The sequence below is a fragment of the Nesoenas mayeri genome, assembly GCF_963082525.1.
Source record: "Nesoenas mayeri genome assembly, chromosome: 10".
Taxonomy (NCBI): Eukaryota; Metazoa; Chordata; class Aves; order Columbiformes; family Columbidae; genus Nesoenas; species Nesoenas mayeri.
Window position 1 is genome coordinate 7,889,567 of NC_137560.1, and position 27,103 is coordinate 7,916,669.

Below are 27,103 nucleotides of genomic sequence, written 5' to 3' on the forward strand. Positions count from 1 at the left end.
AGGGAGGCCATGAGGGTGGCGAGGAGGAGGGAGCAGTGTCCCTTCAGGACAACTGGGACAGGAACAGGGTGTAGATTAGGTGTCCCTTGCCCAGGGATTTTGGTGGGTGATGGCATAAGTGATTGTTAATTCTCATTTTGTCACTAAAATGCTGCTGATGCTCCAGTTAAACCAGCAGGCACCGCTGCCAGCTCCTGAGTCCAGCACCAGCTCCTGCTGCCCTCACCACGGTGGGGGCAAGGAGGTGCAACGTTGCAGCTCCCCACCAAGCACCCATGGCCCTGTTGGCCAGGGGTTGCCCCTAGGCTGGTGGCAAAGTACCTCTTTGGAGGCTTTAAGGTCCAGCTGTGGAGTCATCTTCCCAGATGTGATTCAATGGTGCTTGACATGGCTCCCATTAGTCATGAGCACACAACCAGGGTGAAGCTCTCCCTAAACCTTCAAGGAATGACCATCCGAGGCACTCAGTAATAATGCATTTTATTTTCCTTATGGCCACCCTTTTCAGTGCTCAGTCTTCATGCCGGTAGCCGGGGGGCTTAGCCAAGGAGATGAGAAGGAGAGCTGGAGGGGTTAGGAGATTAGAGCTGTCGATTTGGCCTCAGATTTATTCAACTCCCTTCATAAACTCCAGGAACTCTGCCAAGGAGAAGACATCGGAGACAAGCAGTGTGAGGTGGGACCAGAGTGCCCTCTCAGCTGCCAAGTGTGCTCTTGGCAGCTTTCCCCAGCCCCATCTCCTCTTCCATCCCCCCCAATGTGCGAGAGGCTGAGGGGGAATGGCTACCACTCCTCTGGCCGTGGCAAGCACTCCTCGTGACTCCCACTGGAAATGTCACCGAAGCCCAGCACCACCCCTCAGCTGCCACCAAAATGCCGGAGGTGAGCACGTCAGCAGCAACACGGCCATTGGCTCAGCTTGGAAATGGTCTGGGGCTCATTTCAGCAGCATCTCATTTGAAGATACAGCCCTTCAGCCCTGGTGCTTGTGTTTAGGGGGCAGGAGGGGATGGGCAGGGCTCCTCAGTGCAGGCTGGCTTTCAGAGCATGGGGAGAGTTAAGGGAGCCCCAGGCTCTTGCTGGCATTTCACAAGCCTAAGGAACCCCCATCCCTGTGCGAACAGGGGCTGCAGTCAGGTGCATTGCCCAGCACTGCCTGCACAAGCTCATGCCCATCCCTGAAGGCAACCGAGATCGCAGGAGCTACCCGGGGGATGCTCAAGGGCTCAGGAGCAAACTGCAGACAAGACCCCTACCATCATAGTCAATCCTGCCATCATTGTTTTTATCCCCATCTCTCATCAGTTCTTCTATGTCGTCCTCAGTGATGGTCTCTCCTGTCGCTTGCAGCATGATCTTTAGCTCCTCGAGGTCGATGTAGCCATCAGCGTTTCTGTGTGGGGACAGAAGAGCTCAGCAATGGACTGACACGCTGGAGAGGGGGAGCCGGGGCAGGTGCACCTCTCCCACTACCCCACCATGCTGCAGTCATGGCTCTTACTTATCAAACATCCTGAAAAGATCTGAGAGTTCCTCTTCTGTTTTTCCTTTGCTGTCATCTTTCATACACCGGACCATCATAACGAGGAACTCATCAAAGTCTACAGTGCCGCTGCCTGCGGGCAGAACAAACGCCATCAGTCGGTGCTAGGCTGGGTGGATGGGCAACACCAAGCGAGAGATCGCGCTGACCTTTAGTAACCAAGGAGCTAAACTGAGGAGAGCAGCCCTACAGCAAGAGACAGCTTTCAGGACACTGGCATTAAGTGACTGAGGCCATGGACTGAATTAATCATGGAATTTTTAGCTTTTGTGATCATTTTACCAAGGCAAAAGGAACCAAAAGTCCTACTGGAAACAGCACTGACAAATGGAAATTCCTGCTATAGAGACACCTGTGCATAATAAAAGCTCTGGAAGGCAGGTATTGATGCAGTGTACGTGTGCACCAGCAGTACAGTTTTGTGGGGGTTTTTTGCCTAATTTTTAACTTTCTTTTTTTTGTTTTATGATTGCTTGGCATGGTGTTTTTGCCCAACTGGCACATGGTGCATTTTGTTGTGTGTGATCACTGGCACACTGATTTAACCAAGATTGACTTAATACGTATGTGCACACTTTGAGCAGTGACAGACTTTCCTGCTGATAGAAACCTGTAACTGTGGCATTTCTGAAATGGCAGTTGCCACATTCAGCCTGTATTTTCTGCTTTTAAAGGGATGCATGCAATTTCAGAGTATCTGTAATCCCTCAAAATCAGCTCGAGCAACCTGGTCATTGTAGGAATAATAATTTTTATGGTTTCTCTTTGCCTGGATGTTTCCTGAAGAAAGTGTGCTGAAGTTTGGTGTCTGGTGTCCTTCAAAATTGCAGCACTGCAGGTTGCTCCCTACAGTCTGTGGTTGTCCCCAGCACATATCCTGCCTGCAGTGTGCAACACTGAGTGCTCCCAACCCGCACTGTGCCCCCCACACCTTTGGACATGGGGACAGTCCTTCGGAGAGCAGAATAAATCCACATCTCTCACCATCCTCATCCACCTCGTCTATCATCTCCTGCAGCTCCTCTGGGGTGGGGTTCTGCCCCAGCATCCGCATCACCTTCCCCAGCTCCTTGGTGCTGATGCAGCCATCCTCTGCCCCCAGCACGAAGATGTCAAAGGCAGCCTTGAACTCTGGGGAGAGAGGGAAGAGGTGATGTGGGGGTCTTGCCCCACATCTTGAGCCCACGGGTGGGCAGCCCTGGGGCAGAGGCTTCATCCCAGGCACAGCCTGCCCAGTGCATACACCCAGAACTGCCCAGGCTGGGCACCAACTGGCCAAAGCATTTTGTGGGGTGTAGCTGCAGAGGTGGGCTGGGCTGCCGGCTGGGGAGCTCGTCTTTAGGCTGAAGTGTCAGGCTGAAGATGCACCTACCATTTTTTTGCTCTTCTGTCAGCTGCTCAACCTGTAAGGAAAACAGAAAAACCAACTCATTTTTCTTACTCAGCATTGCTAATGGTTAAAAGGTAAGGTTATTTGTTCAACAGCCTTTGCAAAGGGCAACCGAGCCTCACAAGAATCACTCTTGTGACTATGGGATATACAACCAGTGGGGTTTTCATATCACAACTTATTGCAGTCTAAGAGATTCTTCCTCTTAAAAAAAAAAGTGTTTCCCAACTCCTTTGAAACAAGGATTATTGCTCTGGGCTGGCAGCATCTGTAGCCTTTGCACAAGCAGGTGAGACCCACTGGGAAAACCTTTTGCCTGTATCGACCATTTAGGGATAATTTCTATTTGCTGTCGGGATGGCTGTGCAGCTGAGGACTGAGGCCAAGTTGGATGTGGGACATGCTGGAGAGGTCCCTGGGGAGGGAGAGGTGGACAAGACCATCCCCAGTAATTGTTTTTCAGCCCTACATTTAGGAAACTCTCTGCACTATCCAAAGCATTAGGCACTGGTTTACTTCCAGCCAAGTCATGTTCCTTACAAAGGTTTCTGTCTCTGCAGGAAGCTGCTATTCCCTTTAGCCTGTTTTGGGTATCTCCCCAAAGAAATGGCCCACAGAGCCATTAGGCGTTAGCCAAAACAGGCTGGCAGATTGTTCCCAAACCCTACCATCCATTTTTCTGGCAGGTGATCAGTGGGAGCTTATTAGTTAGCATCAAGAAATTAAAATAATCAATGAGCGGAGCAAAGAGGAATCAGTCAGCTCTGTGTCATGCCTCTTTAAGGGTGTTTCTCTCCTTGGCTTCATTCCTGTCTGCAGGTCCCGCTTATCTGAAATTGCTGACCCTACCGCCATGTCCACCTGTCCTTTCAGCAGCACCTGCTAAAACACTGACGTGACCCTGGCCAGGACTTACCTCTGCCTGTGCAGGGTGTGCCTGGCCCCACTCATGTCCCCTTACTACCTTCTCCATGCCCCATGTGAGCAGCCCTCTATGCCATCTCTGCTGGGTTTTGGTCAGGGCAGAACCCCTCAACCTGGCACTTGTGGCACCCTGTCTTTGAGGGAAGGCAGATGCTTTTGCCCCAAAGAGGAGTGGTTTTGCAAAAAAACAGCTGGAAATCCCTCCTACTTGCAGCAAGAGGCAGGGAAAATGCTTTTTTTTAGCAGGACAGAGCCTGAAGTAAGTGGGCAGAGAGCCTCATCCCACCCCCACGCATCAGGAGGTGAAGACTTTGGAGCCAGAGAGCTCAAAGGACAGCGGCAGGATTGCCTTTGCAGGAGGAAAGCCAAGCCCACGGTGGCCCTGGCGCTGCAGGCAGGCAGCTGCCAGCCCTTTGTGCTATTGTTTGGACAGAGCGAGGGCTCCCTCGGCCGATGTCCACGGCCACTTGGGTAACCTGACCCTCTTGGTGCATTCTCTATTTATAAGTCCGGGTGAGAGAGGTGCTGGAGATAACGATGAGCTCCCCGATTGTTCCCAGGCTTCGGTATTTATCCTTGCAGCCCTTTATCTGGACACTTGTCCCTGGCACTGTTCTTAGTGCCCCTAAACAGAGCCCCAAAATGTTCCCAAAATAGCTTTGTCTTTGTACACCCTTATCTAGGCATGAGTGGGCAAGATGAAAATCCATTGGGTTCTCTGGCTGCCCATAGGGAATTTGGCATAAATACAACACTAATATACGCCATCAGCGTGCAGCAAAAAGACTTCACTTTTGAAGCTTCCTTGACTACTGAAATGATAGCTGTAGATCTATGCTCTATGTAAATTAAATGCATTGTAACTATAGAGTGACACTTCTATCACAGAGACGTCTTGAGCTGTTTATAGTGTCCTGTGGACATGGGTGCTGTTTGCAGCTTTATTCCTTTTTCCCTCCACATCATTGCAGGGATGGGTTTCTCTAGTTGTGCTGTGGGAAGGTGAGCACTGAGCTCTCAGCGCTGTGGCAGCCATGGTAATGCCAAATCGGATGTATTCTGCTTTTTTCAGCTCTCCTCTTTATCCCATGTTTCCATTGAAGTCAAACAGGGAACCTGAAGTTCTTTAATTTTTTTTTCCAGGTAAATGTTTTATTACAGTTAAAGTCTTGGGGAATGGATCCATAAAAAGCTGTTTATCTCATCTATGCCAGGCTTGGACTTGTTTTGCCTTGTAGAGGTGCTGGCAGTTAATGCCCAGAACTTGAGCTCTACATTTACCAGTGTGCCCCAGCTTCAAACCAGCAGCAAAATCCTTACTGAAATCCATAAGGTCTTTTCCTGGCCCATTTTCCTGGTCAAGGGCTCTATGTTTGGGGTAAGTTTTCAGTATCTGAGGTAGGAATTTTTGAGTTGTTCTCTATCACTACAGTTCCTTTTTCTGAGCTAAATTCCTCCGTGGTCCCACTCTGCTAAAGCCCACAGGCTTCAGGTGGGGATGAGCTTCACCTGTGGATTTTGCCCATTTCTGAGGCAGAGATTTAGGGAGAGGCTGGAGCCTGCGGGTGGGGAACACTTTATTTTTGGGGCTCTCTGCCTGCGCTGCCCCAGGTGGTGGACAGACCCTTTTGGTATTGCAGGCTGCAAAACACTTCAGCCTTCCTCCCTAATTATAGGCATGAGGTCCATAAACAATGTGGAGAGGACCTGTGCCTTGAGTTGCAGAGAACATATTTAATTAAAAAGCTTAATTAGAGAGGCCTGGACTTCCTTTGACTTTACAGGTCACATTTTTCTCCCTTTTTGGGGTGTTGGTTGGGGGACTCAAATTGTACAGCCTTTCCTGAGCCTTTTCACACTGTTGGGATCACTCGGGGGTTTCCATTTCACAAGGTTCAGGGCAGACCAAAGGACAGGAGAGGTGCAAGCATTTAGGTTTTTTCCTCAATTATGCATCAAGCAACATCATTCTCCCCTTTAAAAACCTTGGAATTAAAATAGGACTTGTATGATGTATTTTCTATGCTCTTGGCTAAAATAAAATCTGATCAACTATGTTGTTTTTTTAAATCACCAAAAAGCTCTTAACTCCAGTTATTGAAGGGACACAGTAGCAATCCATGCAATCCAGAATCTATTTTCATCCTTATTGCATCTGCATATCACTGTCCGTCTAAGTAACAAAACAATGCAATGTCCTCATTACAGATGAAATAGTTTGGGTTTACACAGTGAGCACAGCGTGCAGCTGTGTAAGTTAAAATAGCCGGTAGGATGCTCTGCGTTCCCCAAGAGCATACCTCACATTCTGGATTTCTGCAGAGCAGACACCAGGAGCCGCAAAGCAGAGGAGGATATTTGGAAATAACTTACAAAAGCCAAGGGTTATTCTAAAAGTCTCCCAGAAAAATATGCAGCTGAGGAAGGGGGAAACATAGCACTGGCAGAATTACAAAGCACCAGAAAGAAGAGGGTGAGGTTTAACCCATACAAATAGTCTTCATTTCATGGGAAATGTTGCTCTGCTTTGTCTGCACTAAAACTGACAGCCAACTCTCATACTTTCAACATTTTGTTGAGATTTATAACTTTACCTACAGGCCATCTCCTGCCTTACCAGGGGGAGCCAGAGGGGTAATTGTAAATAATTTAGCAGTACAGTTGAGGGTTTCACACTTATGAGAAAACCCTCAGAGCCATCAGTGGGATGGATGGATGTCCTGGATTATGTTGACTAAAACATATCACTCTATAATTATTTCTTATTTGTGTTTCTCCATTGAATTAACTCACAGCTGTGGGAAATTTACTATAAAATCCCTGGAAACCATTTAATTCCCCCCACAAAAGCACAGCCCCCAAGGGAGGCACTTACCGCTGCCTTGTAGATGTCATCCATGGCTGGAGAGGGTGGACAAGGAGCCTGGGGACGTCACAGCCACTCTCTGCCAGCACTGCCCCCACCAGCCCGGCTGATATAGGGGGCTGCCCGCCCCCAGGGGATGTGACCGACAGCCCCGCACGCCCGTCCCCATCCCATCCATCCCTGTCCCCACAGGAATGCTTTGCCTGCATGCCTTGGGACGGGGACACAGCCGAGCCTGAGGCTGGCACGTCCGGGGACAGCCCCAGCCCCGCTCCGGGGCAGCTGGAGCTTTCCTCGTGACTTTGATAACAGAATAAGAGAGCCCTTTCAGCTGGATTTCGGCAAGACCCTTGCAGATATATTGCAATATTTGGCTGTCCTGACTGGATACGTGCCACCGTGTCCCCTCCACCTGCTGCGTCTTCCCCCCCCGGAAGTTGCATTAGAAAGATTATACTGTGCCTAATTAAACTGGGTGATATGGGAAAGGCATGCTTCCCAAAATATCCTCGTCCAGCAGCAAATGGCCCAAGGAGGTGTTGGGGGCTCCCTATCCCCACACCCATGGGGGCATGTGCTGCCAGGGGACATGCGGCCAGAGCCGATGGTCTCGTAGGGGCTGATGCCGCATATGTGTGGGCACTGAGGCCGGCAGAACGTGTGGTCCCAATGCTGCAGCAGGGAGAAGTGTGGAGGCAGCTTTGCCTCCATTTTCTACATTTAGCTGGGGCTGCAAAATGGGGGGGGACACAGGGGGAGGCTGGCTGTCAGTTGTGCTTGATTTCAGGATAATTCCCAGTCCTTTAGGAAACCGGGACACTTCACCCAACCTGTGAGCTGAGTGGCCACTGCAAATGGGGAAAATCTATGCTGATGGTTTTACCGTGGATTTAGCCCACCACGCTGGAGAGTAAAACACACCAAAGGCCTCCAAGTGATGACCAGTGTTTTCTCAGTGCAGGGAAAAGCGTTTTAATCCACAGCAACCAAAGCAAAAACCTCTCCTTTTGGTGATTCAGGACTCCCTCTTGTGTCCAAAGGATGTGTCCGGCGTCTCAGGGTGTGAAGTCTCATCTCCAGCTCGCTCATATCGGTGTTAGCTAGCAAAATGGAAAATATTAATGCAGCTGTTAGTTTCCCATCTATTCTAAAAAACCCTTCTCCCTTTAAGAGAAATCACGTTGCATGCAAAAACCTGCTGTCCCTATGGGATGCCTCGCTGAAGGCGGGTTCACCAGAGACCCGTGGTGGTGTCAGCATGAAGTGAGGGCTCAGGTGAGTGCAGCACCACATCCCCACACCGTGTCCTCCCAGGTTTTGCAACCTTGAAAGATTAACTTGCTACAGAGTCTGCTGGGAACTGCGGTCCTGTGGGTGCCTGCTGGCTTTGATTTACCCAGGCTTCGGCCGGGCTCTGCCTCTTCTCAGCATGAGCATGGCAGATGTAATAAAAACGAAAACAGTTACATTTAAGGAATTAAGTGTTGAAGTATGTTAGGCTTCGGAATGGGAACATATTAATATTTTGGTTACCTTGAACAGAGAAAAGCCAGAAAAGGCTGTGAAGGCTAGTAATCATTTGTTAAAGGGCATTGGAGCCTGTCCTTAGGTGAAGCTGAAGGCTGGGATGGGTGACCGAACCACCACTTAAACCCTCCTGGACACCCCCACGGGGACTCCCAGTGAATTGCTTCGCCAAGGTGAACCCCAGTCCAGGCTGCTTTCCCCTGCAGGATTCCCAGCAGAGCCAGCAGGAAGGTGGGCACTGGTCCCGGGCACTGCCAGGCACCGCAACAGGGGGCAAGAATTGTGCCTGGCCCTGTCCCTCTGTCCCGGGAGGTGACAGCTCTGAGTCATCCCCCTGAAAACAGCCCCTCGGATTAATCAGAATATATTATATCTAGGGCTGACGCACAGCAGGAGCAGGAGCTCTAACATTGCCTTCAGAGGGTCACGGCCACATTCCTGGAGCTGCTGGGATGGAATCCAGGTCGGGATGCAGAAGAAGGGTCTCTGTCTGCTTAGAGACGGAAAATCTGGGCCACTGCCATCATGCACGCCAACATGGGAAAGCTGTGCTTCTGCAAATGCCCAACGTGAACAAAGACCTACACGACACAGTGCCTAGAGGGGACGGGTAGGATCCATGGGCAGTGAGAGGTGATGTTCCCACCAGGGAGGCAGGCACAGGTGAGGGGCATCATGCCAACCCCTGCCTCCCCACTTGCTGCCCTGAGCCAAAGCTTCCAGCATCCCCTGGCTCTCTGGAGCACTTTGCTTATAAAAGAATTGGGACTTGGAGATTTGTAGAGAAACCCAGAGTCTCTGCTGTGCAAAGCGCAGGGGGAGGCTGCTGTGGCAGGTATGGGGTTGTCCTGGGTAAACCATCTGCTTCTCCTGCTTCTCTTGCCTCCCCATGTGAGACCCACAGCAGAGACAGATCACCACTATCTATAGCCTGAGGCGGGCTGCCAGCACAAGTGCCCTTAATCCAGGCAGCACACCGGCTGTCACTGCGGTTAGGTACAGCATGTTAGCTCAGGCTTCAGCTGCATCCCGACATGCCATTGCGCTTGTCAGTCAATCCAAGGTACCATGACAGGCAGAAGGGTTTACTGCATTTTTTCCTCCAAAACGTCAGTTCAGGTTTTCCTTTCCAAGCATCTGTAACTCACTGCAAAACAAGCAGAGGCATCCTTCAGGTCAAATATAAGGAAATAAAAAGCAGAAGCCCAACTAAGTTGCAACTTCATTTGAGGTCAGGGGTGGTTGCAGTGCTCCTTGGGCAGTCTGTTGTGGCTCCAAACCCCAGCAAAAGGCTCCAGCGTCCCCCTTCCCTGCACAGGGCACCCAGCCCAAAGCGGGGCCATACCCACCAAACTCAAAGCCCTTTAAGTGCTGCGGCTTCCCCAACAAACACGTGTCACAGGCTAAATGGTCACCTGGAGCCTCATTTCCTCAGTTAAAACAAAATTCCTTCAAGAGAAGCATGCTGACAATCCATGGGGAAAAACATCTGGAACTATATCACTATGTAAATACTCCTCAGAGGGCTTTAGCTGAATGAGCTCCCATTTACCCTCTTCCCCAGCTGCATTATGCCCATTGATGGATCTTCTCTGGGAGCCAGGACAGGGCTGTGACACCACGTATCTGCAAGTAGAAATTGCTTTACGAAGAGGAAAAGGGTACCTATCAAAACCAACAGACACGGGAACACTGCAAATTGTTATTTAATTAAGGAGACAGGATACTCAGAGGAAGCTTAATTAAAGTTGCTCTCTGAAACCACTTATTATCTCATCAAGACGCTGAGCTCAGCAGCAGCTCCTGCCGGTACTGGGACAGTGCTAGAAAATCCCTCTTGGGCTGCCTTTACTATATGTGTTTTGTCCTTAGACAATATTATTCTTTGGGTAAGTCCTGACCAAGGGAAAGCATTTTGCAATTAAAAAAAAAAAAATAATAAAGCACAAACAACGAATCAAAATGGGTTTATCCAGCTGCATTTGCAGAGGTTTGTTTGCTAACCTGCTGCTCAGGGCCTGGTTGCATCTGCCAGACACCAGCATGGCCCCTCGTAGCTGTTACTTCTCCTGCCCCCATCTCCCTGCTGCTGAGGAAATACTTTCTGTCCAGATGACTTTGAAACCCACATGTGCACCCACAGCATTTGGCATCTCTGCTGTGATCAGTGGCCACTGATTTCCACCAACAGCTGCTTGCAGCTGCGGGAGGCGCTGCTTTGGACTGCTTCCAAATGCAGATGCTTATAAGCACAGCAGCACAGCTTCACTGCTATTTGGAAGATCAGCCCTCTGCAGACAGGGACTGGCTTTGCCAGTTCAATCTCAGATTCCGTGCCAGTATCCACCTGTATTGCACCTTCCAGCATTGCCAGATCTGTGCTGTGCATGTTGCGCATACCACACTTTCAAGCAGCTTGGACAAACCCAAATCTCCTTGAGGTGCCTGCATTGCAGTGCACTGCACAGCCTACTAGTGTACAGCACATCGCACATATACTGCATTGCATTGCACAGTACTGCAGGGCAGAGCACTGTGTTGCATTGTGCAGCCATGCAAAGCATTGCACTGCATTGAACAGCCCTACAGAGCACTGCACGGCATTGCACACTGCAGCATCGCACAGGCCTGCAGAGCATTGCACTACGTTGCAGTGTGGTGCTGCACCGTGCAGCATTGCACAGCCCTGCAGAGCACTGCATTACATGGAACAGCACAGCATTGCACAGCCCTGCAGAACACTGCACTGCATTGCACAGTGCTGTGTTGCACCGTGCAGCATCGCATAGCTCTGCAGAGTGCCGCACTACAATGCACCGTGCAGCACTGCACAGCCCTGCAGAGCGCCGCACTGACGTGCAGAAACAACTTTACAACCTATAAAGTCATAAAGCTTTACAACTCACGAAGTTATAAAGCAGGTATGTTTATTTCGACGTCGGGCGCAAGGGGGATCGTTCCACCATTTATGGGCAACTTCTAACAATATGAGGTGTGTTTAAATATAGTAAGGTGTTACATATTCATAATGACCCCAGGAACGCCTCTACATATTCATAAGCTTTCCCGTTTCTTATTAAGAAGAGTCCCAGGTGACCATGTCCATAGTCTCCTCGTTGACCCCGCCCTGTTGCGCCTGCGCAGTGCCACCTGGTGGTCTCGAGGAGGGGTCTTTGGGTGCAGGCTCCTTCAGCTTCATCACAGTGAAACTTTTTACATTTGGCTCATTATGTTGAATTGAAATCTTTGTTATCTTGTCTCCTCAAGTTTACAGCTAGGTGCAGTAAAACTTCTTATCTTGGCATTCGATGGGGTTCTGTTTTTCTTAACACAAGTTTACATAAAGCTCTAAACTAAGCATTTATTGCGTGGCTAAGCCTTAAAGTGTTAGTTCATTAGTAGGCACCCATTATATGTTCAGTTAACCCTTAAGGTGTTATTTCCCGCTACCAGCACTCCCTCGCACCGTGCAGCACTGCAGAGCTCCGCTCCCCGCCACGGCACACAGCTGTGCAGCACACCAGACTGCGCGAGCCCTCCCCGCGGGACATCCAGTGCGCATGCGCAGCCCCGCCCAAAGCCCCGCCCCGCCGGCCCCTAGCCCCGCCTCTCCCAGTGCCAAGCCCCGCACTCAGGGGCAGCCCCGCCTCTACCGCTGCCTGGTTATGAGGCGGTGGGCGGGGCGGGCCGCACCCTGAGGGGGGGGTAGGCCAAGATGGCGGCGGCGGGGGAGCGGGCGGCGCTGGGGGCCGGTGCGGGCGGCGGTGGCGGCGGCAGCAGCAGCAGCCGCAGGGGAGCGGTGACGGTGGCGGCGTGAGCACGGCAGCCGAGGTCCGTCTCCTGCTTTTCTCGCGGCGTCATGGAAGCGGCGGCGGGAGGCGAGGAAGGCGAGGAGCCCCCGAGGGAGGCCCGAGTCCTGGGTTCCGAGCTGGTGGAGACTTACACGGTGCGGAGCTGCGGGGGGAGCGGCGGAGCCGGTGCCGGGGTTCCCCGGGGGCGAGTGGGGAGGCCGTGAGGGACATGCAGGGCAGCGGGTGATGGTGGCAGCTCGGGGAAAGCGGGGCAGCCCGCGGTGCCGGGTACCGGGCTGGGGCCGCGCTCGGTGCTGCGGTGCCCGGCGCCGCCTCCATCCCGGCCCTGAGGAAACCTGGTAGCAGCTCTCGGTCCCCTCGCTAAAGCCAGAGCCGGAATCATTTGGCAGAAGTTGCCGAGCGGTTTCTGCTCCCATGGGGGCCGTGTGTGCCGGGAAATGAACGTCGGAGCGGGGCCGCGGGGGAAAATCTGCCCGTGGAAATCGCCCCATAGCCCCTCGTGGGTTTGGCCCTTTGGGAGGACTAGTGTTCTAGTGGGGCTGGGTTTGAAAATGCTGTGTACTTGTCCGTATACATACGTATGCATGTATGTATGTGCATGTAGTTACGAAAAATTGTTATGAGTAAACATAGCTTTTAAAGCTGGATTATATATAGTAGGAAATCTTTTCTTCATGTGAAAATACGGTAAAAATCCATCTTGAAAAGCTAATCTTGTTTTCAAATGAGATAATTTGGGATAGACAGTTCCTCTCTTAGCCTACAAAAAAAGAAGGAAAGATTGCCAGAGGCGTTTTTGTTTGGGGAAGGAATTAAGTTTTTGATGTACGACTTGTTTTTAAGTGGTTGCATTCTACCAAGAGTTAATTGGTCTGTTTTTCAGGAAGAAGCTCATCATAAAACAAACCTCAGCATAATTGCAGATAGAACACATCTTGAGCACACCGCCCTTTAGTTATATAACTAAAAAATGGTTTCTGCTTCTACCTTATTTTAGTGTGATTTGAATGATTTTTTTTTTTTTTGTAGAATGCACATAATGACATCAGGTTTCTTCGTGTTGTAGGAACCTAAAAGAGAAAGGGGAGCAATGGTCTAGAACGGCAGTATCTGTAAAGTTGTGTAACAGTTACAAGTAATACTTCAGGTTCCTGCCTCTGAAAAGGTATCCAGAGAAAACGGGGCAACAGGAGAGTGATTTCTGAGTTCTGACAGGACAGAGCGTTTCACAGCTGTAGCTCAAGAAGGGCTGAACTCCTTTCCAGTTGGCAACCCTTGAAACATGATTGTGTGGTAACGACTGTCAGGTGGTGAGTAGCCATATTTGCAGACAAAAATGTAACGAGCATTCAGTGAAGGAGTTGGTTAGAAGCTTAAAATAAACTCTTGAAGATTGCTTCAGCTCTTTCTGTTGCAGTAGTTACGTGATGTGTATTCACAGAAATGATGCTGCTGTTGAGATGTTACTGCTGTGTATGTTAGGATGTGGTTCATCCCTGAAGCAGGTTTATTTTCGCAGTCCCTGGTCAGCCGAGAGGCTTGTGGCTTGGTGACTGGAAACTTCCATTTCAGGTGTGAACCAAAGCTCAGCAGTGTTCGTGTTGGTGCTGAGAATTTTCCTGAGTATTCTGTAATATCAGTGAATGAGAAATTTAAGTTAATTTAGTTGAGAAAATGTCAAAATGTCTTCTGCTCCCTAATTGCACTGAAAGTCGTGGACACGGGAGGTGAAACATAAGCTGCTTTGCCACTTAAGCCTGCAAGGCAGTGTTGTAGTACAGCCAGCCTTTAGTGATACCATTAATGTGTTGGATTGAGCTGCCATTCAGGTGTATAACTTTGCAGGTAGTGTTCAGCAGATCAGCTGGTAGTTGTGGCAATATTTTAAGCTGCTGCAACTAAGCCTAAGGAAGCTTGTTTTTTGAGGCCAGATTTCGTTTTTAATGTTTATGAACCTGGAAATACCATGCTGTTTTAATGCCATTTTCCTTGGGAGCTTTAAAAGTAGGGTGTTTGAAGGGTAAGATTAACCAGTGTTTGGTCCTATGTTGATTCTCTTGCTGCATTTTTGAAGGAGTTGTGTAGCATTAAGCATACCTATGTGTGTAAACCTCCTAAAACTGTTAGCAGGACTCCAAGCCTGCAGACAGTTTGTGTGAGCTAGACCCAAGCCATTAGAAATGTAGGAACAGATCTTTAAAAGAAAACAGAATTTTTATAAAACTTTCCAAGGTAAAATGTTTTACAAAAATTAGCATTTGTGTTTACTGTTCAAAAGCAGATTAGTGGCACTTAAGGACATGAGAAAGACCTTTACTGGAGTAGAAGTGATGAAATTAGGTGCTGTAAAAGTCAGTCAAGTCTGGTGAAGGTGAGAAGGGAAATAACAGTATGGCAGTAACATGCTATATCTTTCTGTTAATGTGTAGTAGTCAAGGTGGTAGTGGTCGTATTTACAGCCTTGTTTTTGAGAGTAGTTTTTCTTTTGGCATGTGTACTTCCCGTTGTACTCTTTATTTCAGAGCTCATAACAGGAGACTTACTTTAATGCCATCCGTTTGACAGTTGTGAGATTAAATCCTGTAAAATATATCAGAGCAGCCCACAGTTCCGTGCAATTTTGAAGGTACTTTAAAAAATGTGATTCTTGTGGGAGTTGTTAGGGTGGAAGGCAAGGTATGGATAAATCCAGCAGCAAAAAAATACTGCACTTGATGTTTTTTTCTGTTGGGTTAGAAAAGTATGAGCACTTTTACTGGGTATTTCTCCTGCATGTGCTGGTCCAGCTAGACGCTGAGCCTGGCTGATTGCTAGGAGCCCTCCAGGCTGCCAGGGCTTCATTTGTTTCCTGCTATGCATTTGTTTGGCCCAAAATTGCCTTCCTGCTTTTCCTGTCTTTTGGAGCTGTTTATAATATAAATACTACCTTCCATATTTAAGGAAAATACTGTGGCTTCCTTGAATGGGTGTAAACTGTCTGAGTGCTTGAGGAGGAGGAGGAGATGCGGCTGCATCACTGCTCTGGAATTTGGGAGCTACTGGCTGTGGTCATGCCTGTGTGCCAGGCTGCCCCTGGGCCGCTCTGCCTGTCACCTGTGAAATGAGGTGCTTGTCTTTTCCTTGACAGTACTGGAGTATGTGAAGTTGGGTGAGGGACACTGTAGAAATGCAAGTTTTTCATGTAAAGCGAGATGGGCAGGTTTTTGTAATGTGTACAGGAAGTAAACAAGAGGCATTCTGGAATCGCTGCTGTTCATTTCACAGCTAGTTTAAAAATTTGTAGTAAATATTTCACCTTTAGGGAGACAAAGGCATGCTGTTTGACAGTGGGAGTACTTAGCTGCAAAGAGTTTGATGTGACTGTTTAGAAAATCCTGAAAAATACAGCACTACAGATATGCTAGACACATTACAAAGAACTCAGCCAAAACAACTGATTTCTAGAAAGACATACAAAATTTGCTACACTGAGAAGTTTGGTAGAGACACCAGGAGGTTGAATACCTATGAAAGTGAACGGTTTTTACATTTTAGCTCAATAGAAATGCATATGACATAAATATGAGTGGAGATTTCACATGGTATATTTATATGTGGGAGCTAGTGCAGTGTGAGAGAATTTAATTATCTCTCCATGATGCCTTCTAGCAGTTGGCTTGATAAGTAGGCAGTCCTTGAAGAATCTTAAACTGTTGGCCTTGTCATATTAGTGCACTCCAAATTAGATCAGCTTAGATGTCTGACTTCTTCAGTGTAACATTTTTTTGCTTTAAAATGATTGATTTCTGTATTGAAACAAGTCTTTGGCACGCATAAGCATATTGCATTTGTATTTATTTTTCAAGATAATGGCAGCTTGTGGATCGATGTGAAATCAGTTGCTGTCCTTCTCCATACTGCTGCTGTTTGAGTGGTGAACATGTGCTGCCAGCTCTGGCTGTGCTCTACACAGACAATGCTGTGGCTTTTTAAAGACTTCATTTGAGGAGTTGTGTCATGTAAACACTGACTTTAACACTCAGTTTCCTGATCAGACTATGCATTTGGCCCTGTGCTGTGTTTCTAGAAGTGATCAGTGCTTACCATTTCAGCAAAAGGATGGGAAACCTTTATTATATATTTACTCTGACTGTTTTATATACAGCTCTCATTTGGGAGCTCTGAAATTGACTGTGTTTTCAATATCTAATCTGAGGTTTTACGCATTGTATACTCAGTCTGCATTGCATTGAGCTGTAGTGCTTGATCCACCATGATTTAGCTTTTAAAAAGAACTAGTCTTTTTATTATGGCTTCTAAATGTAGTACTTTTGTAGTTCTAACTTTAATATTCTGGTTTCTTTGAGTCTCTTCTTGCTTTCTTCAGTGTTATGAGGTACTTTTGAATGCTCAGGTTATTCCTGTTCTTGTTTGTCACTGGTACAGTGAATAATCCTGATTTGCCATTTTCCCAACATGACATGATGGGGACGCAGACCTCAGCTGGGGCTGTAGTTGCGTGTAGGTATTCGTCTGTGCCTTCAGTCCTCATCTACACCCTGATGTGTCACTTGCTGTACGCGCTGGTTAGTCAGATGTCTTGATTCTGTTCTCTGAAGGACTTGGGCTTTGTTCTGCAAGCCGGTGTCAGACGCTTCGAAAAATATAGTTGGTATGAGATACAGATAATCTTTTAAAATGCAAATGGTATTCTATTTAATGTTTGGTATTGTGCTGGTCTGTACTAGCAGTAATTGAAAACTGGCCTTTTATGTAAAAATTAAAACTGTTGATGCTTTTTGTTTCCTCAAGTGGGTTTAGCAACTAGATGTGCATCATTCTCATAGCAGCTATGAGTCAGGTCTGTGTGATCGGTGGTGGTAAGCAAGTTCTCAAATGCATTAAATGCTTTCAAGATTTGATTACGAATTGGTGTTTTCCCCAAGCAATATAGTTGGATTGGATAACACAGTTTATTTAATTTATTTTCCAGTAGCAGTAGAACTGGTTTTGCTGAGCCTTGTTTGTTGTGTACTTCGGTTTTTATTTTGTACCTTTGAAGTTTCTTGGGGATGGCTTCCTTCTGGCATATAGAAAGGTAGGTTGTGAGTTTCCTGCAGAACCAGTACTGTTCAATCTCTAAAGTTACTTACAATGAAAATCTTGAATTGTTTGATAGATGCATGGTTAAAAAGCCTTGAGTTTTGTGTAAAGGAACACTGTGTTGCCTTAGATAATTGTAGTGATTCTTTGGGCACAAATGTAACTCTCAGGAAGCTGTCTTGTGTGCTTTACCCTAAAAGTAATAAAACAGTTAACATCCAACCAACCAAAGAATTTGTCTAGATTTCTGACGGGTTAAGCTCCAGATTTCTGCTTAGCTGTGAAGTGACAGCCGGGCGCTTGCCAAGTTCCTCCGCCTGTTGTGCAACTTGGTAGATAGAAGAAGAGATGCTGCTGTCTTAGGCTTGGTGTGGATAGCTGTGAATACTAACTTAGTTAGCAGAAATCTTCAGAAAAAGTAGCTTAGGAATCTTGGTTGTTAACTTTTGGGTTGCAAAACCAAAAGCCATTTCTTTACATTAAGAAGCATCTGCATGTTTTTGTGTGGGGAAGCAGCCTTGTGAAATTAGGCATCCCACAATGATAAAGTCACCTTAGAGTTTGCGTTAGTTTTCAGTTAACTATGGTATTTTAATTTAGAATGACCTTATGATGCTACATTAATGAGCACATTTCACAGTCAGCTTCTCTTTGAGACAAATGCTTTGCAGTTCCCTTATTTTAATTTCTTCCTTTCAGGTATACATTATTCAGGTCAGTGTTGGCAATCATCAGTGGACAGTCAAACATCGTTACAGTGATTTCCATGACCTGCATGAAAAGGTAAGGCTATTAAAATTGTGGCCTTGGTCTCTTACAAAACATTTTATAGTTTGTATAGTTCCATTCTATGGGACAAATTCTACCCTCAATAAATTACAAGAATATCTACCAGATACCGTCTGAACTGCAGACTAAAGTGTTTTTGTATGAACAGTATTACTTGCTACTCTTACACTCCCCTCTTGAGCTGGGGGAGGTTGGCCTGGAGAACTCCAACCTTGGACAGAAGCTCGTTTCAGAAAAAAATGGAGTTCAGGCTGGCGTCATTAAATGTTTTATTGAGAGAGAGAGATCAGCTGATCTGGTAGCCCAAAGCTGGATTGGAGCAAAGACTCTCTTCTGGGAGGGGTGGATGTTAAAACTGTACTTAAACCGTAGCGTGGGGTAATTACTAACAAGTGCTGATTAAAAACAGCAGGTGGAAATGAGGGAGAGTCCACTATATTCAAGACTGGACTGCTTTCTCAGAAATGCACCATCTATTCTAGGTTTTTATCACCTTAGTTACATTTTGCTCTGCAGTACTGTGAATGATTCTCTTGGAACACGCTATTATTAAATTTATCATCATTTTATGATAAAATGTTCTTTCTGAAAATACTTAAGACTTTGAAGTCAATAGCTAAATTTACTCAAGTAATTTTATTTTTGGATCTTACCAGGATCAGGCAATGTGCCATTAATTTGTTCTGTTACATCTTCTGTGCAAGTTCAGATGGTAAGTTTGGTAGTAACTCTCATCTTTGCCTTTCAGCTTGTTTCAGAAAAGAAAATAGATAAAAATCTGTTACCTCCGAAGAAGATTATTGGAAAAAATTCCAAAAGCCTGGTGGAGAAAAGACAGAAGGAATTAGAGGTCTACCTGCAAACCCTGCTAGTCAAGTTCCCTGTTACTGCTCCAAAAGTTTTGTCACACTTCCTACACTTTCATTTATATGTAAGTTATGTTTTTAGCAAATAAAATGGAAGCCTGAGTGTCTTTCCCTAGTCCTCTGACTTGGAGAGAATTGTATGGAATCTTCACAAAATAGATGAAGCTGGTTTTTTTTCAGCATTTTGCACAATATAACAAACAAAGCATATTTTAAATACTTTTTTGACACCACTTTTTGTTGCAGTAGATCCTGTACTGGCATGTAGTGTGGGTAGGGACTCTAAGAGGAGAAAATAAATATTAGCAAGATAGTTGGAAGCTGTGAATCAGTCTGAAGCTGAATTGGTTGTTAGGCTGAAGTCAGTGGTGCATAACTGATCCACATACACCTCTGCTTAGTGGTTAATGATCAGAGCTGTGGTTCACACTGAAAGTTTCCAGTAGCCCAAATGAAGAAAAATGGTGCTTCTCCGTGAGAAGTACACTGATGGAGTGGCCTCTGGAGAAATAGCTCCAGTCAGCAGGCAGAACGTTACTGTAAAGGATACTTGAAGTAAGAAGCAGTGGCTTGCTTTCCTGTTCAGACTGCAATTTGTTCATTCATCTCTTGTGTATAATTAGGCTTTTTTGCAGTCCTCACATTGTGAGGGGGAGAATGAGCTTCACAAAGAGGAAAATGCACTGGAGAGCACAATGGAAAGGAGAAGCAATAATTGCTTTGGGGTGGGATGTGCTGAGATGGCTCTTCATGGTTTCATATAAAGGCTTCAGAGATGTGTCACAAGCGGCCCATTATATGTGTTAATTAATCTTTAGCAACAAAGAAAAACCTGTTTTAGTTGTATTGTCTGAATATAATTATCCTGGTGAGACTTTAGAGTTTGGCTTAAGGTTTGCTTTGTAGTCTGCTATCAGCTGGCAGATTTGAGTGAGAAGGACTAGTTTGTCATGATCAAGCCCTCTAAAATGAGTTAGAGGTTTCAAATGCCTTAAAAATGCATGTGATTACATAGGCACAATTTTGTTCAGGTGGAGCAAACTTCCTGGTCATCAGGAGGTTAAATAATTTTTCTGTTCTCTGGCTCCTCTGTCTCTTAAATGATATCTTTTTTGATTAATGTTTCAATGCTGTAAGGTCAATGAATGTTTTTACGCAGGCAGAAATTCTTCCTAGTCCCTCTCTTGTTTTTCAGGTATTAAGAGCAAAGTTGTTGCTTAATCTGCGTTTCTTTGCTTTAGAGGAGTCTGGCTTGAGGTATAAACCCAATTGTTTGTTCTTGGAACTTTAGTGTACTTTAAAATATTTACCAAAAAAACCCCAATTATTCAGCAGAAAAGCTAAATATTTACCACGTCAATTCAACTGGAAAGTAACCTTCCTGTAGAACTTTGATCTTTTAAAATACCTTTGTTAGTAGACAGCCCGTGTGCATGCTTGAGCCATTATAATCCATGGTATTTTTTTGTGAGTTTATATAGGAAGGCTGCAATATTTTTTTCTATTCATATTTGTAGCATTTGCAATAGGGATTATTCAATTTTATTTCCCAGGCTAATAGAACTAAATGGAGTAGAAACACCTACCGTAAATACACTAAAACCACTTTGAAGCCTCGATGTGTCACAGGGAAAAGCCAGGTACAGCTTTACAAAGTGAAGCAGTTGCACATATATGGATATGACAGCAACGCAGAACGTTATTGTTACTTCAACATTGAATAGGATGTGCAGTGATACAAGGATGCTTGTTTTGTTGCACTGTCTTATACTTTGTCATCCTAGAAAATTCGATTTGTTAATTTACAGATAGAAGCTTTTACAAGAAAGGAATTGAGTACCCACAAACTGCTGTTCAGACACACCTGCAAACAGTGGATGTCTGTGGTGTTGATGCACATACGCAGTTAGAGCTGAGACAGAGGTCTCTTGTAGGTCTGACAGAGGAATAGAGGGGGTTTTTTTTGCGTGCTAGTCACTGAACAGTCCAAGTCATCATCTTATTTCATTTATAAATGTAGAAAAAATTTCTGCTCTGTGTCCCAAATGACGAAAGGGATACAGAGTGCAGTTTTCAATTAAGTCTGTCCGTGCCAGATGAGTGTAATGAGTCTGAATTGCTGAATATTGTTTGTAAGGCAGCTTCTAGCTTGTTGTTCTCAAAGCTGTGGTGTGGAGGCTTTGTTCAGCCTCAGTGAGTGGGGCTTCAGTTATACTAAGAATGTGCTTTGCTCAAATGCTTGCCTCATCAGATGAGCTGAGCTATCTGCTGCAGATGTCCTGGGCGTTTGTTCCCTTGTTATGATTCATGAGGGATTTGTCAGCGAAGTAAACTAATCAAATATTCATTACGTGATGATCCATAATATCTGTTTACCCTTTGCAGCTACCTTAAAATGAGAGGCTTGTGTCTGGGGGAAGCTTTGCTATCACAGATGATTTTATTTTTTATTTTTGTGAGCCTTTGAGAGAGAACTGTTGGAAATGATCAGAACTATTTCTGGACTTCCACAGAGCATTTGCTTTTTGTGGAAAGTACATTCAGATGAGAGAGATTTGTAGTCATCTTTGTGTGCCTTCAGATTTAGAACAAATCCCTACATTGAGTTTTCAGCTTTTTTCTTTCCTTTTGGAACTATCAGTGCCCAGAATGGAGGTTGAGCCACTTGAGTTAGATCGAGGCGGGTGGAGAAGATGGAGGAAGGGGAAAAGGGGATTCTTTTGAATTACTCTGCAGCAAGCATAATAGCGTTGAAGTCCCAAAGACTGATTACTTTGTGTGTATATATATATATATGTATATCTCTATATGTGTGTGTATATATGTGTATATATATATATATGTATCTCTTCTTCCCAGTACACCTGTTAATCTGAAGTTTTCTGTGTATTAATGATATTCTGAGGAAATGTTGAATGCTTGATGCATTAGGTTAGTTTCAGTGTTAAAACTGGAAGAATGCTGTACTTTTGTAATATCTTCTTCAAAACCAAGTTTTTTCAAGTTGGGCTAATGATGGCTAGTAATAGTTGCTCTAGTTGTTATTGACCTTTTCTAATATATACAAGATGTGATTATTTAAGTGTAGTTCAGTATCTTCCATCTTGGAAATGAAAATCAAAGGAAATTATTTAATTTCAGGTAATTTTTAAAAAGTATTTTCAAGTTACAAAGAAATCCATAAGATACAATCACTGGTGATTTCTGTTTGGCAAAAGAAGTCCTGTGTCGCACCAAAAGTGACTTCACCAAAAGTACATATTGAAAATTGGAACTGTAAGTATGTGAATAAACCATTGTAATCTAGTGTTGGTTTTTTTTTGCAGGAGATCAATGGGATCACTGCTGCATTGGCTGAAGAGCTCTTCCACAAAGGTAAAGAACTTGTAAGAATTTTAACTGGGAATGGTTTCCTCTATGTGCATGCATTCATGTCCTGGGATATTTAGTCTCTACACAATGAGAGATCTGAATCTTCTTTATCAGACTGAGACTTTTCCCTTTCTTTTCACCTTTTTCTTACTGTTGGCACTTTGATCCAAGCTGCTTTTTGGGAGGAGCTGTAGCAGTAGTTCTGATACTTTTGGAAACATAACAGATAAATTGGTGAATATAGGTTTTGAAAAGGGCCTACTAGTCTGCGTTCTTGAAGGACAGCATATGGTACTGGTGATCAGCAGCATTTGTTAATCTTTCTGTATTATGTTTCAGTGTAACCTGTAAAGAAGTTTGTTTTGTATCAGTGAGTCCTGATGCAGTGTGCGTTAAGTGCAAGACCACTTTACATATCTAAATTTATACTATTCTTCCAGAATTCAGGAAATATGAGACCTTCCTGTCAGTTAATTAAAGGATGTGCTTTTCTGAGTCTGGCAGATGGAAATGACATGCACTTACTGTGACTGCAACAGCTTTAACTGGTCCATTAACAGCAGGAGGCGTGTGAAATGATTAACCCACACTAATATTGTTTTAAAGGATGTGTTAGATGCTATGCTATAATTCCAGTTGACTGAGGCGATAGGTGGAGCAGATTTCAGCTTGCCATTTCAGAGTGTTCTGGCACAAAATTAACTCTAGGTGAAGCCATTTCAGAGAGTCCACTCAGCAAATTTTGGAATGTTTTAAGGGAGCTCCTGAAGAAATCTTCCCTGACCCTGTAGTGCCTCTGGTCTCAATGATATGAGAACCATTGATGTCTGACTACTGTATGTTAGTGTGGCCTCTCAGTAATGTGCAGCTGGACTCTTGGACTTGCTCCCACTGAAGCCAAAGGGAATTTTACTTCTCTCAGCGTTTCTGAGAACTCTGCTTATCATGAAAGGTGATGCTCTCTTGTCTGTGAATGCAAACTGATGTCCTGAAAAGGAAGAGGAGAAAGATATTCCACGTGTGTGTGGTCTGACTGTTGTAGTCCACATTGACTCTTGTGATGCCTTCAGGGGGCTTTTGGATACTGTTTCCTACTATTCCCAGAATGAAATGGGATTGTAAAAATATTATCAGATAATGCATTTCCCGTTCTGCGAGTTTCCATTGGTTTTAGTATGATGAGAGTCCTCGTACTCTTCAAGAAAACATATTTGCTACACTTCTACATTTAGTGTAGCAAAAGATGTAAAGTCTATTTTTCAGATGGCAGATGCTGCTTTTTCTGAAGAGAATAAGTCCTAACTGCTATAGAGAACTTAAGGACATCTTAGAACAAGTTTAGTAACTCTTATATAAACGAACTTTGATTCCAATCCTGTTAAGATTGAGGGAAATATGCCATTAGTTGCATTAAGCTTCAGGCTTGTATGATGAGAGTTTCCATTTGAATGCTTAGATTATTCTGTTGTTAAAAAAAAATCTTAATTCAGCTACTCTGGTTTAAAGTGGCAAAAAAGGACATTGTTTTTGTGCCTTAATTGTTAGCTTAGAGTATAAATGACAATAATTTAATCCCTATCGTTAGATCTTCCATTTACTGTTTACTCTTTGGTAACAGTTGCAGCATTGTGTTTGATACCATCGTACTCTGTTTTTCAGGAGAGCAGTTGTTAATGGCTGGAGAAGTCTTCACCATCAGACCCTTGCAGTTATACGCTGTCACTCAACAGTTGCTGCAGGGAAAGCCTACGTGTGTTAATGGAGATGCCAAGACAGATCTGGGTCATATTCTAGACTTCACTTGTAGGCTCAAGTATTTAAAGGTGAGCTGTGCTTGCTTAAGTACTGGAGGTGTTGTTTGGACCAGACTGATGTGATTCTTGGCATACCATTGGAGTCTAGTTTGAATGCACAATAACTTTACGGATAGTAAACACCTGCAAGCATTTAGAACTCAATGTTAAACAGGTGTTTATTCTGCCAACCTTAAACACACATATAATTTTCGAGTAAAGATGTTGATTTTCCTGTGTGATGTCTCTTCAGCAGTGCTCTCTGTAGAGATGCAGCCACAGTCTTACTGGGTGCCAGTAGGAATGAGGAGATAGATAAATATTATTCTCTTCAACCTTCATTCTTTGCAGGCACTATGTATTAGGCTAGTGTATATGTATACATATACAAACATGCATCTCTATGTAAATCCAGTCCCCTTTCTCATCTTCGACTGTATCTGAAAGTTGAAAGAAAAAACCCTAAACCCCCCTCGGTTTCATAGGTGAGGTGGCCCTGAATATCTGTCTAAAATGCCACTTCAGAGTAAATGTAAAATCGCCTCAAAACAGATCATTTTTGTCTGGAGGGAATTTGGGTTTTTCTTACCAAATAAGTGAGCTGGGGAGACTTTTCCTGAGTGTTTGGGTTTTTTTAACACTGCGTCCTATAGCTCAAAAATTCTGTTTAGACCCTTTATTACATGAAGATCTTCCTTTTAACTCTGTGATGTATTCAAAGGGGAAACAAAGTTGTGGGTTGAGGGAAGTTTCACTGGAGGATTTGGGAAGTTGCAAAAGCAAAATTGCAGCTGTGCTGGCACTTCTGTGGATCTTCCATTGCATTTGCCATTCTCTGTGTGTATAGAATCCTCTGAACAGAGGGTTCTCTGCCTGAAGAGCAGCATATAGTTTAGAAAAACAGCCATCTTCAGAATTTCTGGCTCTTCTGAATGCTTGTGAGTGGGCACCTTCAGAGCTTGTAAGTTACCCATAAGAGCAGGCAAAAATCTTAGAGATTTCTCCCAAAATTATATCCACAGCAAACAAATGAAGCCACCTGTCTTTTATGCTAGTGGCATCCACTTAAGGCCAGAATCCAGTGGTGACATAGAAATACTGGATGCATTTTTATTAGAAGTGTACCAATGTCTAATTTTTTCTTCAAACCCATCTTGTCAATACCTTGAGCTTCATCCCCTGCAGTGGAATTGAAGACAGTTCTGTCTTGGAGGATCCAGGTGTTTCAAGGAAGTTTTTAGTAAATGCAGCTCTGGCTTGGTCAGCTGAGAATGAAGCCTTGGTCAGTCTTGCCTGTGTCCCTCTTTTGTGTGCCCCATGTGCTACAAAATACAAGCACAAGGTGGCAGCTCAAGTTCAGTGCACTTGGCTGGAGCAACTAACTTCTTTTTCCTGAAATGTCCATCTGCAAGTTTCATGAATCATTCCATACTTGAAAAAATTGGATGGAACTTTGGCTGTCTTTCCAGCTGCCTTTGTGCTCTTGCCTGTGTAAGGCTGTCTGAAATGCAGACAAGTTGTATTGTTTGCACTAACTCTGTTCTTAAATGTTGATTACTAGGTCACTGGAACAGGGGGACCTTTTGGAACCAGTAACATTCAGGAGCATCTCTTGCCTTTTGATCTGTCAATTTTCAAATCGCTTCATCAAATAGAGGTATGGCTGACATACTGCTCATAATTTTATGGAGGTTCTGTGAATGCCAGGTCTGCTGCATATGTCAGAATTGCTAATTATATGCTTTGATTTGTTGCTAGAGTCAGTGCAGTGTTTAGGAGGGCTGTTTCATTTGTGAAACAATGTGTTTTGATTTTTTTCCACAAGTCTTGGAAATAAGGATGCCAAATTTAAACGTTTAGAATAGCTTACACTGTGTGTGTCTTCAAAAAGAACGTGATTTCCAGCATACACAGAAAGCCTAAACCAGGGTGGCTTTCCACTGCCTTAAAGATCTGACAAATGGGCTATAACAGGATCTCTTATTACAAAGTACTTCTCATTTGGAAAGCACCAACTATTTGTGAAAATGTCCTGAGGTAAAATTTGCTTGTGAAAGTACACTTTTGGGTATAGTGCTTCTTGCTGGATAGTTGTAGAATTTTTCATAGGCCTGCTTTTGGTGTGAGTGACAGGGTTTCTAGAAGTTGTTCAGTGAGTATTTTACAAAATGCTTTCCTGACCACTTCAGATCGTTCCAGAGAGAGAATATGCGATTTTTTTTCATGCAGTCTGTACTCTGCGTCCACTTTTGATGGGTGTGCAGTACCTTTTCTAGTACTTGAACACTATGGTCTGTCATTGATGCAACAGACTTGAGTTCATTAAGAACTGAAGTGGGTTTCTGAAGACAGTCATTTATTGACATTTTAATGTAGGAAAGAAATTACAGTTCAGAAACTGAAGAATGAGAGTGTCTAACTTGCTGCAGAGAGGATATTGCAGAGTAATATCAGTTTTCCCCTTTCCTGTGAGCTTGGTTAGTTTCGGGGTAGCTTTGCCTAATGGGGTGGGGGGGTGAGGGGTTTTGGTCTTGCAGTCTTTTGTAACTGTATGTTCATGAAGTTTTTGATCAACTGCCACCGGACTGACATTTTCATCTAGTAGTAAATTTTGTCCAGAAATTAACAGTGGTAATCTGGAAAGAGTTTTTTTAAAGCGTGACAGGAGCTCTGTCTCTGTTTAGTGTTGTTTCCCTGATACACCAGCAAATGTCCCAGTTGTCGTGGTCGCACCATGTATGTGACTGTGCAGAGAAGGAGCTGGTGGCTGCACAGAGGCTGTCTCAGGTCTTTGGTGACATTGTTCCAACTTGAGCTACAGAAAAAAGACTTTGTAATCAAACTGTGTCTGATTAGGTCACTAGAGTGTTAAAAGCTTAGATTAGTATCCTCACTTCCAAGGCATTTATTTTTTTGTATTTACAATAAAGAGCATACACCTAAATAAATGTGTCTGCAGGTAGAGGCATAGTTTGAGATATCTCTAGATAACAGTAAGATACTGTGCCGTGTTAAACTGCCTGGGTAGTTTCACCTTGAAGAACACATGGGGCAGGTAGAAACTCAATGGAAGAAGCTTTGTTCAAATAAATGTTTGAATTTAACTTTTCTGTAGTTTTGTCTCTAATCTCTTGCTTTA

At 44.7% G+C, this 27,103-nt stretch overlaps 2 protein-coding genes across 6 annotated transcripts in view; one reads left to right on the forward strand and one right to left on the reverse strand.

Moving 5' to 3' along the window:
- Positions 1-498: 498 nt before the first annotated feature.
- On the reverse strand, positions 499-6,756 carry TNNC1 (troponin C1, slow skeletal and cardiac type; the record flags this gene model as incomplete). The annotated part of the gene is made up of 6 exons (XM_080350356.1): positions 499-639; positions 1,257-1,393; positions 1,502-1,616; positions 2,528-2,674; positions 2,916-2,946; positions 6,733-6,756. 6 exons carry the CDS (start codon positions 6,754-6,756, stop codon positions 608-610), a joined length of 486 nt encoding a protein of 161 aa, XP_080206482.1. The 3' UTR covers positions 499-607.
- A 5,234-nt stretch (positions 6,757-11,990) lies between these two features.
- The window catches only part of NISCH (nischarin), a 31,171-nt gene continuing 16,058 nt past the window's right edge, over positions 11,991-27,103 (forward strand). For 4 of the 5 annotated variants that reach the window (XM_080350343.1, XM_080350345.1, XM_080350346.1 and 1 more), the window contains exons 1-6: positions 11,991-12,196; positions 17,844-17,927; positions 18,682-18,864; positions 22,126-22,174; positions 23,831-23,994; positions 25,526-25,621. In XM_080350343.1, coding sequence (XP_080206469.1) covers positions 12,110-12,196; positions 17,844-17,927; positions 18,682-18,864; positions 22,126-22,174; positions 23,831-23,994; positions 25,526-25,621 — 663 coding nt within the window. In that variant the 5' untranslated portion in view covers positions 11,991-12,109. Of the gene's footprint in view, positions 12,197-17,120; positions 17,140-17,843; positions 17,928-18,681; positions 18,865-22,125; positions 22,175-23,830; positions 23,995-25,525; positions 25,622-27,103 lie in introns of those variants that run through there. The other variant, XM_080350344.1, reaches the window with a different exon arrangement.